Raw genomic sequence first — 16507 nt, 5'->3', positions numbered from 1 at the left:
AGCAGAGAGAACACATTATTCTCTGCTCTGTAAGTTCAGTCATTGAGAACCTTTTGGCCAGGGGTAGGCCGGGGGGGGGCACTCAAACACAAAGAGCTGCATTTGCATGTAACACTAAACCACAGCTTAATGCTACATGGGTGGAATGCAACAAGCTCAAGCAAATGGTTGTGTTAAGAACTCCCCGCTCCTTTCTCTCCTATGTGGCCTGGAGATAGTTTCGTTTTTAAAGAATGCTGTCTTGTTTCATAAGAATTAAGTATCCTGGGTTACAACCAACTGTGGTTTCAAAGCAAGCCGGCATCAGACAACAGGTTATGAAGCTGACCAGTTTAATTTACTAGAATTTGTTGTAATCCAAGCTTCCTGATTTGTATTACACAACATGACAACATTATTTGAAAACTAAAGTCATCTCCCACCCATGTGAGAGAAGGAAAGGGGAGGAGAAGTGAACTGAAGAAACCCAGTACTTGTTGGGCTCACTCTAGCTTGCCCACATAGTGCTAACCCATGGTTTAGTCTCTCTTTCTCCTGCCCCCTTCTCCTGCCTCCCCCCACAGGGTGTCAGGAAACCCCATTAAATATGGTGTATGGTTCTTGCCTTCACCACATACAGAGAAACCCAGAAATGGGAGTTAGAAACACACTCTGCAAAGATAAATCCATCGTCTGATCTACTGGCGACACTCAGAGAGAATTGCCTGCATATGCAATTCACCAAAAGGAGAAGTACATGAGGAGAAATATCATGTTCCCGTCATTCTTTAGTGCCATTTCGAGGCTCATAAGCAACATTTATGGAGATAGGGCCTATTATCAATGATATTTCCTCAACCAACAAGTTAAATAATTATTATACTGCTGCGTGATCTCCATAAAGTCTCACTGTGTTTCCAAAGAACTTTCCATCTAAGGATCTTTGTAGGTGATAGAACACCTGGATTTCCCCCTCTGATCTGTAGCCATGCAACACCAGCACAGCAATAGCCTTTTTGTCTAACCCTTGCCACTCCAGACAGTAAGGCTTAGATAAAGAGAATAACTCTATTCAATGCCTCTTAAAGAGTCAGTAGACTAGGACCCGAGATAGAAACTGCTAGAGCGACCCAAGAGGATGATAGGCATCTAAAGATGGAGAGGAGGATTGTGGCCCTACTGGTTCTTCAGGACCTCCCAGCATCTTTTACTATCAGCCATCAGTTTTTACTTAGCTGCTGGGGATTTGAGAGTCCAAGATGCTGGTACTGAAGTGGCTCACCTCGTACCACATAGGGCAGTTCCAGTAGGTGGTTGAGCATCCAAACCAGCACGGTGACTTTCTGAGACAGGCGGGTGTGCTTGCCCTCCATGTAGAAAGAGAGTGGGGGGGTTGTGTGTTATATTTTTAACATACGAGAGCATTCAGATCTGTAACCCTCCACGTCTTCATTCTGAAGTCGCACAGAACCAGAAGTGTTGCGCTGCATCTGTTTTCTGGATTTTTAAATCGGGTCATATTGGTGTGATGCCAATGGTAAAGATCACTGCTTGCTTGCAATGGGAAAATCTGTGGCCCTTGCTTTGAGCTACACCGTACTGAGGTGAGACTTTAGGACTGGAATCCAAAATATACTTTCGTAGAAGGAAGTTTCATTGAGATCAATAGGACTTATTTCTATGCAGCTTTTGTTTCACTGGGGGTACAGTTACTGCACAGCTTATGAGTGTCATAGTTGCCTTGGAAGAAAAGAGACTTTGACTATTTAAAACAATGTTTACTAGTTAAGGAATTTTTTCTTGCCACCAGTTAGCCAAGGGCCGGAAAGAACTGGGGGGACAAACCCAGAACATGCTTCACACTGCTGATATATCCAAGATGATTAATGTTTATCAGCAAAGACTCAGAGGCTTCACTCTTTACGCTGTGCCAGCAAACCAATCCTCAAATAGGTGTAAAGAATGTGAATTAATTTGAGTGCTGAAGGTAAGCACCAACCAGTTAAACCACATACTGCAGAGCATTAGAAATGATGGGGAAATAGTACTGCTTAGGGTTCTCCCAGAAAGTATATTAATCTGCTAATATTTGGGGTGGTGGACCGTGACAGTATTTACACTCATATTATGTACTGTCATCTATATAATATTAACAGTCATGTTGCACAGATGGATATTCAATTTTTTTTTGGGGGGGGGGGTAGCTGCTCTTATGATAATATCCTCTCATATGAACAAATCATGCCTAACATTTTTGAGCGCCTCTTCGCAATGGTTTTCAATTGTTGTAAACTAGGTACTTTGTGAGTCAATTCTGGATGGAAAGCAGGGCATAAGTACACAATTCAATGTATAAAGTGCTTTCTGAGCGTTCAAAGCACCTCATACACACTCTATCCAACACCCCTGATATTAGTAGGTTAACTACAGATTAACTTTTAGGCCTGGGGGCAAGAGGGGAGATGTGCCCCGGGCAGCAGAACAGCATCCTGCATGGGACAGAGGTACGCTGCAGCCACATCACAGTCCTTATGTTCTGGCCTGGTTCTGCTTATTCAAAGAGGTGGGTGGACACTAGGAACGTAACCAGCAGGAATGTAAAGGTGAAGTCAGGCCCTGACATTGGATGTGGTGTGGTTGGCTATGGCCCATCCACAGTGGCCGAGAAAAGCTCTCCTCCTTATCCACCCCAAGGAGAGGAAGGTGTGAAGCTGCAGTGGCCAGCCCAGTGGCAGGACAATGACAACAATCAATGGTGAAAAAGTTTCTCCCCTTTGTCCTCCATTGACACTCCTCACATTCCTTTTCCTGGAGCGGGCAAGAAGGTGGGACTTTCTATGGAAGCCTGAATGGGGCACAGAGGGGATAAAATACTTGCTCCTCTTTGTTCCCTTAACCCGGCACTGCTGCTCTCAGAGAGGCAGGGGGAGGTTGCAGGGCAGAACCTTTGCCCCCCCCCCCCGAGCAAAATTTGCAGATCTGGCAATGACAGCTTTGCAAGGTAGTTCAGTATTATTGCTCCTGTACCACAAACGTTGACTGAGGATTGAAGGACTAGGAGTGGCTTGAGTTCATGGCTAAAGTAAAATTTTGGGTCACAGCTTTATGGGTTCAGACCTCCCACTTTCACCCATTATCAGTGCTGTCAACTTTCCCCTTTTTTGTGGGAAATTCCCTTATTCAACGCCCTTACTTTCATATCTGGGAGTTGACAGCCCCATAGGATTCCTTATCTTTAAATCCGGGGGTTGGCAGCTATGCATTATGTCAGTTCATTTGTACTTCCTTGTGTCCATTTCCTTGTTTAAAGTTAGACTGCATGAGAGTAAATATAAGCAAAGAATTTTCTGGGTGGTACGGTTTTCTACTTGGTTGACTGAATTTCAACAAGTATGGCATACATACTTAGCATGCATACATTTTTATCTGCGAGGCATCCTTATATGTGGTAGAATACACACAAGTTTATGACCTGAAACTTATGAGGAAGGTAGCCTGTTTCTTAAATATGCAATAAACTGTGGTGAGGCAGACACTTCTCCCTCGCTCATAATACTAGAAGAGAGGGCCTTCTACTGAAGCTGAATGGAGGGAGATTCAGGACAAATAAATATTTATTCACAAGGTGCATAGTTAAGGTATGAAATTCGCATCCACAAGATATGAAGATGACTAGAAACTTGGACAGCTTTAATAGAGGGTTAGGTAAATTAATGGAGGAAAAGGTTATCAGTGGCTACTGGTTATTGATAGCTATGTGCTATCTTGGATTTGGATTTGATATCCCGCTTTATCACTACCCTAAGGAGTCTCAAAGCCGCTAACAATCTCCTTTCCCCTCCTCCCCCACAACAAACACTCTGTGAGGTGAGTGGGGCTGAGAGACTTCAGAGAGAAGTGTGGCTAGCCCAAGGTCACCTAGCAGCTGCATGTGGAGGAGCTGGGAATCGAACCCAGTTCACCGGATTACGAGTCCACTGCTCTTAACCACTACCACACACTGGCTCTATCTTCATGAGCAAAGGCATAAGGCCCTTGAATATCAGTGGCTGGGGAGCACAAGTGGGGAGAAAGCTGTGGTATTCATGTCTTGCTTGCAGGCTTTTTACCTGGTTGGCCACTGTGGGGGAAAAGCTGGACTAGAAAGGCTGATCTAGCATAATAATAATTTATTATTTATACCCCGCCCATCTGGCTGGGTTTCCCCAGCCACTCTGGGCGGCTTCCAACAGAAAAATAAAACACAGTAATCTATTAAACATTAAAAGCCTCCCTGAACAGGGCTGCCTTCAGATGTCTTCTAAAAGTCTGGTAGTTGTTTTCCTCTTTGACATCTGTTGGGAGGGCATTCCACAGGGCAGGCGCCACCACCGAGAAGGCCCTCTGCCTAGTTCCCTGCAACTTGGCTTCTCGCAACGGGGGAACCGCCAGAAGGCCCTCGGTGCTGGACCTCAGTGTCCGGGCAGAATGATGGAGGTGGAGACGCTCCTTCAACTCATTTTAAGTCAGCAATGGGGAACAGATCAAGCTTCCTACTCCACGTAGACTTATTACCTGACTACTTCTTCTTCTTCTTCTTCTTCTTCTTCTTCTTCTTCTTCTTCTTCTTCTTCTTCTGCGATCACTCGTAGCCAAGTAAGATTGTCTTCCATAAACATGGTTTTAACAATGAGTCTGTAACTGACTGTGGAGGCCAATTCTGGATCCACATGTCCTTCCACAGTGGGGACATTGGTTTCCGGGCGAGAGCTGATCACGGTGTGGATTTGCCAAGCGTGCCTTCCTCTTAGCACGTTTCTCCCTTGCTACGTTCTAAGTTCCAGTGTCTTCAAAGCCCATGACACCTTTGGTAAAGGCTGTTCTCCAACTGGAGTGCTCGCAGGCCAGTGTTTCTCAGTTGTCAGTGTTTATACTACATTTTTTTAGATTTGCCTTGAGACAGTCTTTAAACCTCTTTTGTTGACCACCAGCATTACGTTTTCCATTTTTAAGTTCGGAATAGAGTAGTTGCTTTGGAAGACGATCATCAGGCATCCACACAACATGACCAGTCCAACGAAGTTGATGTTGAAGAATCATTGCTTCAACACTGGTGATCTTTGCTTCTTCCAGTACACTGATATTAGTTTGCCTGTCTTCCCAAGTGATGTGTAAAATTTTTCGGAGACACTGTTAATGGAATCTTTCGAGGAGTTGGAGATGGCATTTATAAGTGGTCCATGTTTCACAAGCATATAGTAAGGTTGGTAGTACAATAGCTTTGTAAACAAGCATTTTGGTTTCCCTGTGAATGTCCTGGTCCTCAAACACTCTGCACGTCAATTGGGAGAAAACCGCACTCCCAGAGCTCAGGCGATGCTGGATTTCAGCATCAATGTTGGCTCTTGTAGAAAGATAACTGCCTAGGTAGGAGAAGTGATCGACATTTTCCAACATTACACCATTCAGTTGGATTTGTGGCGCTGCAGAGGGGTTATTTTGTACTTGTTGGTGCAGCACTTTGGTTTTTTTGGAAGTTGAATGTAAGGCCAAGCTTTTCATAAGCTTCTGTGAAGATATTTAGGATGGTTTGGAGGTCATCCTCTGAGCGTGCACACACTATGTTGTCATCAGCATAGAAGCTCTATTACTCTTTGCTTTCAGCCTGCTCAGATTGACATCACCATATCATCAAGTAACCCAACCTCAAAAGGAAAGAATTGGGGGCACATATTAACTATACTCACCATTCTTTTGTTTCCTTTTTTGCAGCCCAGCTTTACCTCCCTGTGGGGCTTCCTGACAGTGTCCATCAGCTGACTGGCAGCTACATCAAGCCCAGCTTTAGGCAGGAATCACCTGCACTAGAGGAACTCCACAGTCCAGCTGATCCCTGGGGCTTGCTGTGAGCACCAGCCAGCACTGGCAGCAAGGTTAACAATTTAAGATTAGAGCTGTACCTTTGTATTCACATCGTTATCTGCTATACACCTGACATCAGGTGTGGGGCAAGTGGGCATGGTTTGTGAAAAAAAAGGCAATTTTCTCTTCCTGGCACCACATGTACACATGCATATCTCTGGGTTTCCCCTGCCTTGTACACATGCATATCTGTGGTTTTTTAAATTGCAACTTTTAGGAAACACTAAAAGCAAGATTAGAAAGGAGGCTTGGTTATTTCATTTAAGTTACAACAATAGATGTTAGTAAATAAATTAAGTTTGTGTTTAAGAAGATAAACTTTCTGGAACAATTATTTACAAAGCCTTGGTTTTGGTACCTCAATCTGCTGCAAAACTCCATCCCTATGACTTTACCACATTTCAGACAGCCTCTTCAGTCTAATGCTCCCTAGTCTTTTCTTTCCATACATCTAAAGGTTGCAAGCATCCGTTCTCAGATTTATGCCTACTTTATGCCCATAACTCTCAATCCAAATATCCCACCTGTTCCATAATGACTGTGCAATCCTTGTGCATGATCTAGCTATCCGCTAAGTATCATGCCCCAATCCCCTATCTGATATGGCCCATCACACAGGGAATGAGAATATGCAAATCTCAAACCCATAAAAGGCCACAACCAAGCAACCTAGTTGAAGCCAACTACATGAACAGTTAAGCAATGGCACACACTCCTGGCATCATCCTTCAACATATGCCAAGTAACTGCTGCCAGCTGAGCAATTGCTGCTTTTCATGTTTATGGAGAGACAGTTTGTGTTTGTGTGTGGAATTGTTCAGGTGAAAAATATGCCCTTCCTGGCTACATATAGCAGGGGTCAGAAAACATTTTCTGCAGGGAGCGTCCCTCAGACCTTGGGGGGGGGGAGGCGGACTATATTTTTTTGGGGGGGGGAATATGAATGAATTCCTATGCCCCATAAATAACCCAGAGATGCATTTTAAATAAAAGCACACATTCTACTCATGTAAAAACACGCTGATTCCAGGCCTGTCTGTGGGCCGGATTTAGAAGGCGATTGGGCTGGATCCAGCCCCCAGGCCTACCCATGACATATAGGGTCAAAAATGAGGCTCCGATTAATTTCCATCAATTCATTCCCATAATCAATTCATTCCCATAATTCCTAAAAGATGTAAATTAAATTGGTTGCTATTTTAACAAAGTGTTTGCATACATTCACCATCACTGTGGTGAAACAAATATACTGTTTGGAAGACTGACTACACACAGCAGTTGTCTGGCAAAGAGCTTTGGCTATGGCAATTTGGAACCAGGTTCAAATCCCCACCACTTTGTTTACGCCAAGGGAGGACAGGAGGGCGTGAGCAAATTGCTATCTTTCAACCTTGATCAACTGACCAAGTCCCTGTGAAGCTAAAAGTGGTGATCTGAGCAAATGTGAGAAAAAGCAAGACAGAACGAAAAATTTGTATTGAGATTTAATTTTCTATAAAGAGGCTAATTCACATCGCTAGCTAGAGCTAGGCACAAGAAACAGGACTTGCCATATGCAGAAGCCACATGCAGAAATGGAACAGAACAGAAAAAAAGATCTCTGCTGGATCAGGCCAAAGCCTGTCAGGACTATACATATTGTCACCTGACCCAAGGCATATTCTCGCTGCTTTCTTTTTACAGGACTGCATCTCTCTTTGTAGTCTTGTTTTATATTATTGGTGCGGATTGCCACTTGGGCTAGTTTTCAAGTTAGCCAAACGAGTCTTCTAGCAACCTCTGGTTTGTGTCTTTTGTTTCAAAGTTTTGCAGGAGCAAGCAGCTAATAGTGTTCTCTTACTTTTGAGTGAATAGAAGCCAATTAGCAGATCTCAACTGAGTAGCGGAAAAAGTATGTAGAGCAGAGATGAGTCTTAAGCTTCCCATATGCAAGAGGCTCTATTTTTGGAAAAAGGAAGCGCTTGGTTGCTATATCGCAAAGCTAGCCAACTTTCATATACTCCAGCGGCGAGCCTGTAATTAGTAGCAGTAATTAGTAATATCCACCCTCATTGTGTAATCAGAAAATTGTATTATGTACCAACACACCCACACGCTTTCAATTCTCACGTTTCTCTAAGAAAAGATAATTTACATGGCATGAAAATTCTCAACAGTAAGCTTCAGGTATGAAGGTCTACTGAGGGATGAGCTCTTAACTGTAGACAGAAGTTCCATCTCTCTCTCTCTCTCTCTCTCATTTTAAAAGTTGCAGCTAATACTGAGAGATTAAATTTCAGCGTGACAGGTAATGCAGTATTTGTCATTTTCCCCATTGCCTGAGAAGGACCGGGAGCAGCTGTCCCAAACGAATACTTTCAGGCCAAGAGAATAGCCCTATTCAGTTGTTCTCTGCACACGCAAACACAAGTTTCCATTGCATGAGAGGGAGAGTGACCCTGCCCCTCCCATGCATAACCCATCACCATTCCTTCGGTCTCTCGTGGTGCTTGGGAGCCAGGGAACCTTCCCAGCTGAAGGAAGCGCCTTGTTTTATTTAAGACCCAGGAAGACCAGACTGTTAAATCATGCAGGGAGCGTTGTTTGAGTTGAACAGCCTTTCTGCTGCAAAAGTTCAGCTCCCAATACATTGGGTAGGGAGGGAAGTTGCAGCAACAGGGTCATGTGAGAGGGGCAGGACCATTTGCATCGTAGAATCATCTCACTATTCACACCACATTAATTGCAGAAGGGAAGGGAATGACTGATATGGGATAGCAACTTCATTTATTCATTTAAAGTGCACGAGAGAGAGAGAGGTGGAGATAGAGAATGAATTATTGTAGAGGTGTCTGTTGATTACATATCTGCCGTCCACTAAAAATAAAGACTGTGTTGACTTTATTTTGCATTTGATTTAGAGTTTGTCTGCTTCATTGCTATCACCTTGATTTATTCTCAGATTGCTAGCCCTTAAATCCACCCCCTTTCCACCCCCTTTGTAAAACTACATGTGATATAGCTGAGCACAGGCTATACATTATATTTCGCTGATACTTCCATACTCCAAGCTTGATTTCTGTACACATTCTCCGATCACTACTTGCAATTCTAAACTTTTACGACTCATGCACCTTTCCCCTTTTTCTTTCGGTAGACAGTTGTCTACTGGAGATTTGGAAACAGATATTTAGAGGGTACTTTCCTAGGCTGAATACAGTGGTACCTCTGGTTAAGAACTTAATTCGTTCCGGAGGTCTGTTCTTAACCTGAAACTGTTCTTAACCTGAGGTACCACTTTAGCTAATGGGGCCTCCCACTGCCGGCGCGCGATTTCTGTTCTCATCCTGAAGTAAAGTTCTTAACCCGAGGTACTACTTCCGGGTTAGCGGAGTCTGTAACCTGAAGTGTTTGTAACCCGAGGTACCACTGTATTCACGCATGTTGGGAAATGTCTACGTTCTCAATTGGTCTGGCTTCAGAGAACAAATTTGGCTGCAACTGACACTATATGATTTATTAACTCTGCAATGAACAAAAGAGAGGATGCTCATAATAGATTCAGTGTAGCAGCAACCAGAGTAGCAGAAGCATTAGCAGGCATAGGCAACCTGGGCTCTCCAGATGTTTTGGAACTACAACTCCCATGATCCCTGACCACTGGCCCTGTTAGCTAGGCGTCATGGGTGTTGTAGTTCCAAAACATCTGAAGAGCCAAGGTTGCCTATGCCTGCTTTATAGGATGATCACAGACACTATGCTGCAGTGAAAGGATAGCACTATTCTCTTGACATGTGTGAGATTTTACATCCACGCGACAGGTCTTGGGTGGATTCCTCTACAGGTGGAATCCAGGTGGCTTTGCTTTTGCTTGGGGGAGGGGCTCAGCAAGATACCCTCCAGTAGACCCCACTACTGCCCTCCAGTTCTTCCTCCCAGAGAGGACAAGTGATGGTGGCTACTCACTTGCACTGATGTGAGAGTGAGCAAGCTGAGCAGCAGGAGGGAAAGCAGGCACATGTTAGCAGTTGTGCCACTGGTGTTTCACCAGCCCCTCGGCCTGCATAACTCTGGTGTAATGTTGCATCCTTGACCACTATGCTACAGCAGCACTTATACTCACATGATAACTTAACAAAGGTAAGCCAATAAATGCCATAGGTAAACGGAAATCACAAGGGCTGATCAAATTGGTTGCTTAGATACTAACAAGCCCATGGTGGCATTTAGGAATTTGAGGTATTTCTCAGCCCTACACTGAACTGATGCCTAAAAAATTGATGTTGATGCCTCGGAATCTCGAGTATTTTCCCTCCCCTGCTGACCTCTTTTAAAACAAAAGTTTCCAAGCCCATATTCTAAAGCACCCTTTTCATGCGAAATGGAAAAGGGGGTGCCTGGGGGCAGAGGGGGAGAGAGATAGAAATTAACTAGAAGTATAAAGTGTAAAAAATGTAAATGCATAAACCAAAGTCAGGGGGTTGGGGGCAAAGAGAGAAGCAGCAGCAAACTGGACTCACAATAACAGAATATTTGCTTTGAACAGATATGCTTTGTAATGAAATAATTCACACTGAAGCTTTTTAGCAAACTGCTTTGGGGCAAATAAAGGGAGAAGCGATTGGAAAGATGCTGCTGGAATAGAGAGAGTTGACCTCTAAGGGTCCTCCCTCTTTTGCACTTGCCACTCCCCTTCCCTCTCCATTATTCAGTGTAAAGTAGACACAAGAACCCCAGATATGCTTCTCCCAGCATTAGGGAAGTAAGAGAGATTAAATGCTGACTGTGATAAGAGCATTTGTAACTAATTAACTAGCAGCAACACAACTTAAGCTCATTATAGCGGAACTGTGACCATCTTATTCAAACTTTGGTCACAATACGAGTGTAAACAGCTTCTGGGAAAGGAATGCAAATTCACTAAGGAACGAAGAGCTTATGTGCATTATCATTAAGCAGACGTCAGAAAGAATAAGTGGTGGGAAGAAGCTTTGGGACATATCAGTAGTTCGAAGAGGTGGGAACCAGTCCATAAAAGCATACGCCAGAATAAATCTGTGACTCTTTAAAAATGCTGCAAGGGTGAATAATCTGCAAGTAAGGCCACTGTAGTCAATGGAGGCACAGGGCTTTAACTAAAATGTCAGGGCGGTCAGTCCCATGCTCTGAATCACTGCCACAGGGCCACTCCCACATTTGTCTTGCTGTTGACAACAAAAATGCCCTAATCTGAAACGTAAACCTTGGTAAGTGGAACTAGATCACTTGTGACCACCAGGGGCAGCCCCAAAGGCTGTAGAAGCAGAAAGAACATAGGAAACTCAATCTAACCATTGGCTCATCTAGCACAGTATTGCATCCGTTCACAAGGGGCAGCTGTCCAGGGTTTCACTCTCTCTCACTTTCCCAAACCTACCTGGAGATGTCAAGGATTGAACAGGGGCCTGGTGCTCAGCCGCTGAGGCTCAGCAGGCTGGCAGGTTACATGTCGAGAAACATTTCTCCATTATTTTAAAGCTGTGTTAATTCAGATTCTCAAATTTAGCCACCTTATTCCTAAAAATTACATTCTGTTCTCCCCCCCCCTTTCATATGGGTCTTAAAGCAGCTTACAGAGAATAAAAATATACAACATAAAAACAAACAAACATCTGAACAGCATTCATGGTACAAAGGCCTCCTGAAATAAAAACAGTTTTAACCAGGCAGCTGAAACTTAGCAGCGAGCTGTGTGCCTGTTTTCCAACGGGAGGGAGGTCATAGCGTAGGGCCCACTACACTGAAGGCACAACTGCTTGTTGACTGGAGTGTTTTTTTGGGGGCAAATATGGCCCTCCAAACCTCTCTTACTTGGCCCCTGGAGTTCTTCCCACCCCCTCTTTCCAGTCCACATCCCTTATTAGTCCTGCCAGTGTTTTTGCCTGGCTGGAATGTATACTTGAACTCTGATAATGCCTCTTGCTTGTTTAGGTGGAGGATAGAGAGGGGCGCAAGTGTGTGGAAACTAGCTGCATGAAGTCAAAATTTACATGTGCTGGTCTGTAGATTTTTGCCTTTGGACCCACCCATTACTGGCACGTGGCCCTTTGATGGTTACTCAAGAGGAAATGTCAACTGGTTTATGAAGACGCCCAAAACCACATACTGTAATTAAATTACTGGGGAAACGTTAATATGCAAGAAGCAAGCCCTTCCAACATTATACCTATATGCATTAAAGTGCATTCACCCATAATCTTAGAAAGTGACATTAGAGGAGGCCCCAAGACACTATTGATATCAGTCTGCAGTTCAATGGTCCAACTGCAATTATTTTCTTCAAATACCTTCTACAACTTTAATTACCTTATCCCAAATTAGGCAATGAAGTTGTTCAGGCCTCATAATTCTAGGGAACATCTGAGAACTTCATCAAGGGACTGCCACAGCTATACCATTATGCAGCAGATCAGAAGCCTTTTTGTTCCAGACATGGGGTGACCTTGTCCAATTTTTGCAGTAGTTTTCTACCACAAAACCATTCCTAATGTATTTTGGATTCTTCCATCTTTGGGGTGTCTGTTCTCCCATATCTTAACCAGGACAACCACGCGTGTGCATACACTACACACCTGTTCTCTGAAAGTTGATTCTTTTCTCCTATTAAGACTCCCAGAAATACCAACATTCAGACCAAGTTAGATCAGATGATATTGCTTTTCACCCAAACTTTTAATGCAATCAGTAAAATCTGACCCAACCATCTCTTTTGCTTCAAAAGGTACATCATCTACCAATAGCAATGGTGAGGGGAAAGTTGTGTACAAGAGAGAGAGAAAGAGAGAGAGAGAGAGAGAGAATGACTTCTCTTTCCACTGCTGTAAGGAAAGTGATTGGGTTTTTTTGTGTGTGTGTTTTTTTTGGGGGGGGTTGCAGCTGCAGCATATTCAGAGTTCTTCGGGAATAATGGACGATGACAACAACAGGGGCAATAGACCAGGCTAGCCAATACAATTAAACTACATAACCATATCTATGTTACAGCAAAGAATGCAATCGCCTATTAAAACCATCGCTACACACTGCACTTTGATCTTCTTTATGATAACGCTCCTTATCTGCATTCCATCACATCCATGATAGGGCAGAACTACATGTCACAATGACTGTAGGAAACCCTGGGGTCATACCTGTATCTTCGTCAGCAAATGCCTCAAGCACAGTAGCAACACAGGTGTTCATACACATCTTGCAACCTGTCAGTACTCTCACTGCTTAGATGGATTTAGTAAAGAACATGTAGTTTTGAAACCATTAATAGGTGCATTTGCAAGATTAGTTAATGGCCAATATGCAATAATCTCATTCCAGATCAATTATCCTGACCAAACAGAACTTTCCATTTCTGTAGCCATAGCAACTAGCATGAATTAAGATCACCATTCCATGCTATCACCCAATATTGCACAATTATACTCTGTGTTGGCATCCAGAATAGCTACCACCCCCTCATTTTGTAATTATAGATTAACATAATGGTTTCTTCCAAAATCTTAGATTTAAAGGATATGTAGGGGGTGGGGAAAGTTTTTTACTTTTATTGTTCTTTAACCGTGCTAATTTGAGAGCACAGCAAGACGATTTAAAGGGAAATGAGTGCAAGTTACGTGATTTTGAGCAGGTGCTCCAACATGCATTATTAAGGTTGGCTACTGTTTTAAATGCCGAGTCTAAATACAAGCACCTGAGGTGTGTCAAATGTTAGATTATCTGGATTAGTGATTTTACAGGCGAGATCAGAGAACCATTTAAAACACGCAACATGCATGTTCAAAGTCCTACTAAGTTCAATGCAGCTTCCTCCTTAGTAAGCATACATAGGATTGCTATGCTATGTAATCACTAGTCAACAGTTCCCTGTATCTGTAATTCAAATGGAAAACTGCATCGGCTAGACAGAATGTACATCAAAGGCTTTCTTTCACGATTCCCTCGCAAATATATCCACGCGCACACAGGCACATTCAGAGTCATGTGTGGACACTTCCTCCACAGCCAGTTTGTAGGAGCGCAGAGTTGGCTAAACCCAATGACTTCTAATGAGTCTAGTGATGCACAGGGGCTTGCAGGAATTCAGGGTTCAAAGCAAACACACACCAGAAGTGAGTAGGAACCAGAGAGGGTCAAGCCCTGTTGCCGTTTGTTTTAAAAAGGACCAGAGCAGTTTCTTATAGACTTCCGCCCCAATCCTGTATGTCACTCCTCAGGCGTCCCGTTATCCTCAACGGGGATGGAGGAGAGTCCCCTAAAACAAAACCAAGCACGCATAGCAGCGATGGGGAAGCTGGTGGCCCCTCCGGCTGTTGCTGGACTCCAAGTCCCATCAGCCCCGAGCGGCATAACCCACGATCGGGGATGCTGGGAGTTGGAGTCCAGTAGCTCCTCTGCCCACGATGTATAAGGCTGCCCTAGCTTAAGCCAAGGAAGGACTTGTAAGGGAAGGGGGGGGGGAGAGAGACAGGTAGGAAGACGAAAGATGGATGGGTTTACACAGGGGAAGCAGGTTCGCCGACCGAGACATGTAGATCCCTGGCATGTAGGTGGACGCGAGGGAAAGCCTGGGTTGGGTGGGGTGGAAGTCCTCCAAACCGTCCGCGCCTTACCTCGCCCAGGCACAGCAAGAGAGGCAACGCGAGCAGCGCCAGCCTCCTCATGGTCTCGGCGGCGGCGGGGGGAGAAAGGCGGCCGTTCAGGAATTCGCCCTCGCCGCGGCGGCTCATGTTCGCTCAGGCTCCCTCGGCGCAGTCATGGCAGGGAGACTCCCGCCCGCCAAAACAGAAAGGAGGAGAAAGGCGGGGGACGGAGAGAGGGAGGGAGGAGGAGCGCCGTCCAGGTTCCTCGCGCAGCCGTCTCGGCCCCGCTGCCTTGCCCCGGGCGGCGGCGTCCCGGTGCCTCGTCCTCGAAACTCTCCCTGCTCTTTCCTCCGCGGCAGTCGCGGCGGCAGCGACGGGGTGGAGCGAGATGCACAGGCAGGACAGGCGGCGGCGGCGGCCCGGGGAGTGCAGCGCGTCAGCCACCTCCCCTTTCTGGCCATTCATCGCTTCCTCCACGCTGCCAGGGGGCAGGAATCGGCCGGCGACGTTGGCAGCAGTTGAAAAGGTCGCCTTTTTTTTTTTTAACTGCCTGCCGCCGGGAGCCCAGTAGGAAGTTGTTCGAGCTGACATTCTCCGCCCGCCCCCGTCCGGGCTGGGTGAGGCGGGCAAGCGGCGCGTCTCTCTCTCTCTCTCTCTTCCCCCCCTTTTCTGGCGCGCGCGGCCAATTTGGGAGGGAAGGGACGCTGCTCTTCCGGGGTGGGGGATCCGCTCCTGGTTGCACCGCCGTTGGATTGGGGGAGGCTGCGAGCCTGAACGAGGAAGCGGGTCCTGTGCGGCGCTTCTCGGGCTGCACCGAGGAAAGGCGCGCTGCATCGAAGGTTCCTGTTGAACTCGATGGGGCTCACGCTTAGTTCGCGGGGCCAGAGTGCAAGCCTCTCTGGTCTACTCAGAAGTAAGTCTCAGCGATGCTGAGGGAATCTCCCTCCCAAGATAAGCGTGCCGGCCGTTGCAGCCTCAGCAATCCAACTGTAGCACAAAGCTGCACTTGATGGCACGCTTGGCTTACGTGGGAACGAGACCAAAATCAGGGACGGGGAAGCTGTGACATTCCGGATGTTACTGGGCTACAAATCCCATCACCGCTGGCTGATGGGAGCTGGAGCCCGACAATATATGGAGGGCTACATCCTCCCCACAACCTATATGTGGAATAGAGCTGCGAAACGGGGTGGGGAGAGAGAGACTAGGTTATCGGAAAGCAAGTAGGGATCGCAAAGCTCTTGCAAACTATTTTTAGCCGAGCTGATACTGGTGGTATCAGGAAATCCTTAAACGTGCTCATAAACCATGCACACAGCTTTAAATTTCACTTCTGCTTTTTCGTGAAATAAAGGGAAGCAGGACAAATTAAAAGGGAACTCTGCAGTGGTGGGACATTTAAATGTCTTGCTTTAGCCCTGTTGCAAAGAGGAATTTAAAATACAGCATAGGTTTTTCCTAGCTTTTTTTTTAACCACCTTGGCATCTTTCATGTTTAATAAAAGTGTTCTTGGTGAAATGTGAGCAGCTTTGCAGCCTAATTAATTTGTTTAAGATGAATGGACTATTTGCATTCAGCCCATATGCTGAGCACAGAATATAGATGAAGCAAGCAGGGTATTTTTAATTTATTTTTGCTTGGTTTCCAGTTTCCACTGCCAGGCCCAAATCACCCATGCATTCTCAAGCACTTTAATAACGAGGAAAGCGTTCCCTTTTGTTAGCACACATGTCCATTGTTCACCAGCTTTGAATGTCGTGACACATACTTACAAGTAGTATAGGAGAAGACACTCCCCATCCTGTCTATCCAGGATGCTGGCCCTCATTGTTCAGCACCTAGACTCAGATGCATTCCTAGATATCCTTCTGGCCTGCCCATATCATTCTGCACTTGCATCACCTGCTGCCCCTGTCTCCAGTGAAACTGAGGGCTATGGGGCAGTCTTGACAGTTTCATCAATGCCATATTAGTTTTTACATTCAAGTATTGCTATGTACAGAAGTGATGCTATGCAAAAATGCACTTCTGAAGG

General features: G+C 45.3%; 1 protein-coding gene across 1 annotated transcript in view; it reads right to left on the bottom strand.

Annotated features, from left to right (window-relative positions):
* Positions 1-15130, bottom strand: part of PTPRJ (protein tyrosine phosphatase receptor type J) — an 82135-nt gene extending 67005 nt beyond the window's left edge. The window contains exon 1 of the mRNA XM_060276136.1: positions 14502-15130. Coding sequence (XP_060132119.1) covers positions 14502-14618 — 117 coding nt within the window. The 5' untranslated portion in view covers positions 14619-15130. The remainder of the gene's footprint in view (positions 1-14501) is intronic.
* Positions 15131-16507: the final 1377 nt, after the last annotated feature.

Source organism: Zootoca vivipara, chromosome 1, assembly GCF_963506605.1.
Source record: "Zootoca vivipara chromosome 1, rZooViv1.1, whole genome shotgun sequence".
Lineage (NCBI taxonomy): Eukaryota > Metazoa > Chordata > Lepidosauria > Squamata > Lacertidae > Zootoca > Zootoca vivipara.
Note: the sequence above shows the minus strand (reverse complement) of the source record. Positions and strands in the feature narration are given on the sequence as shown.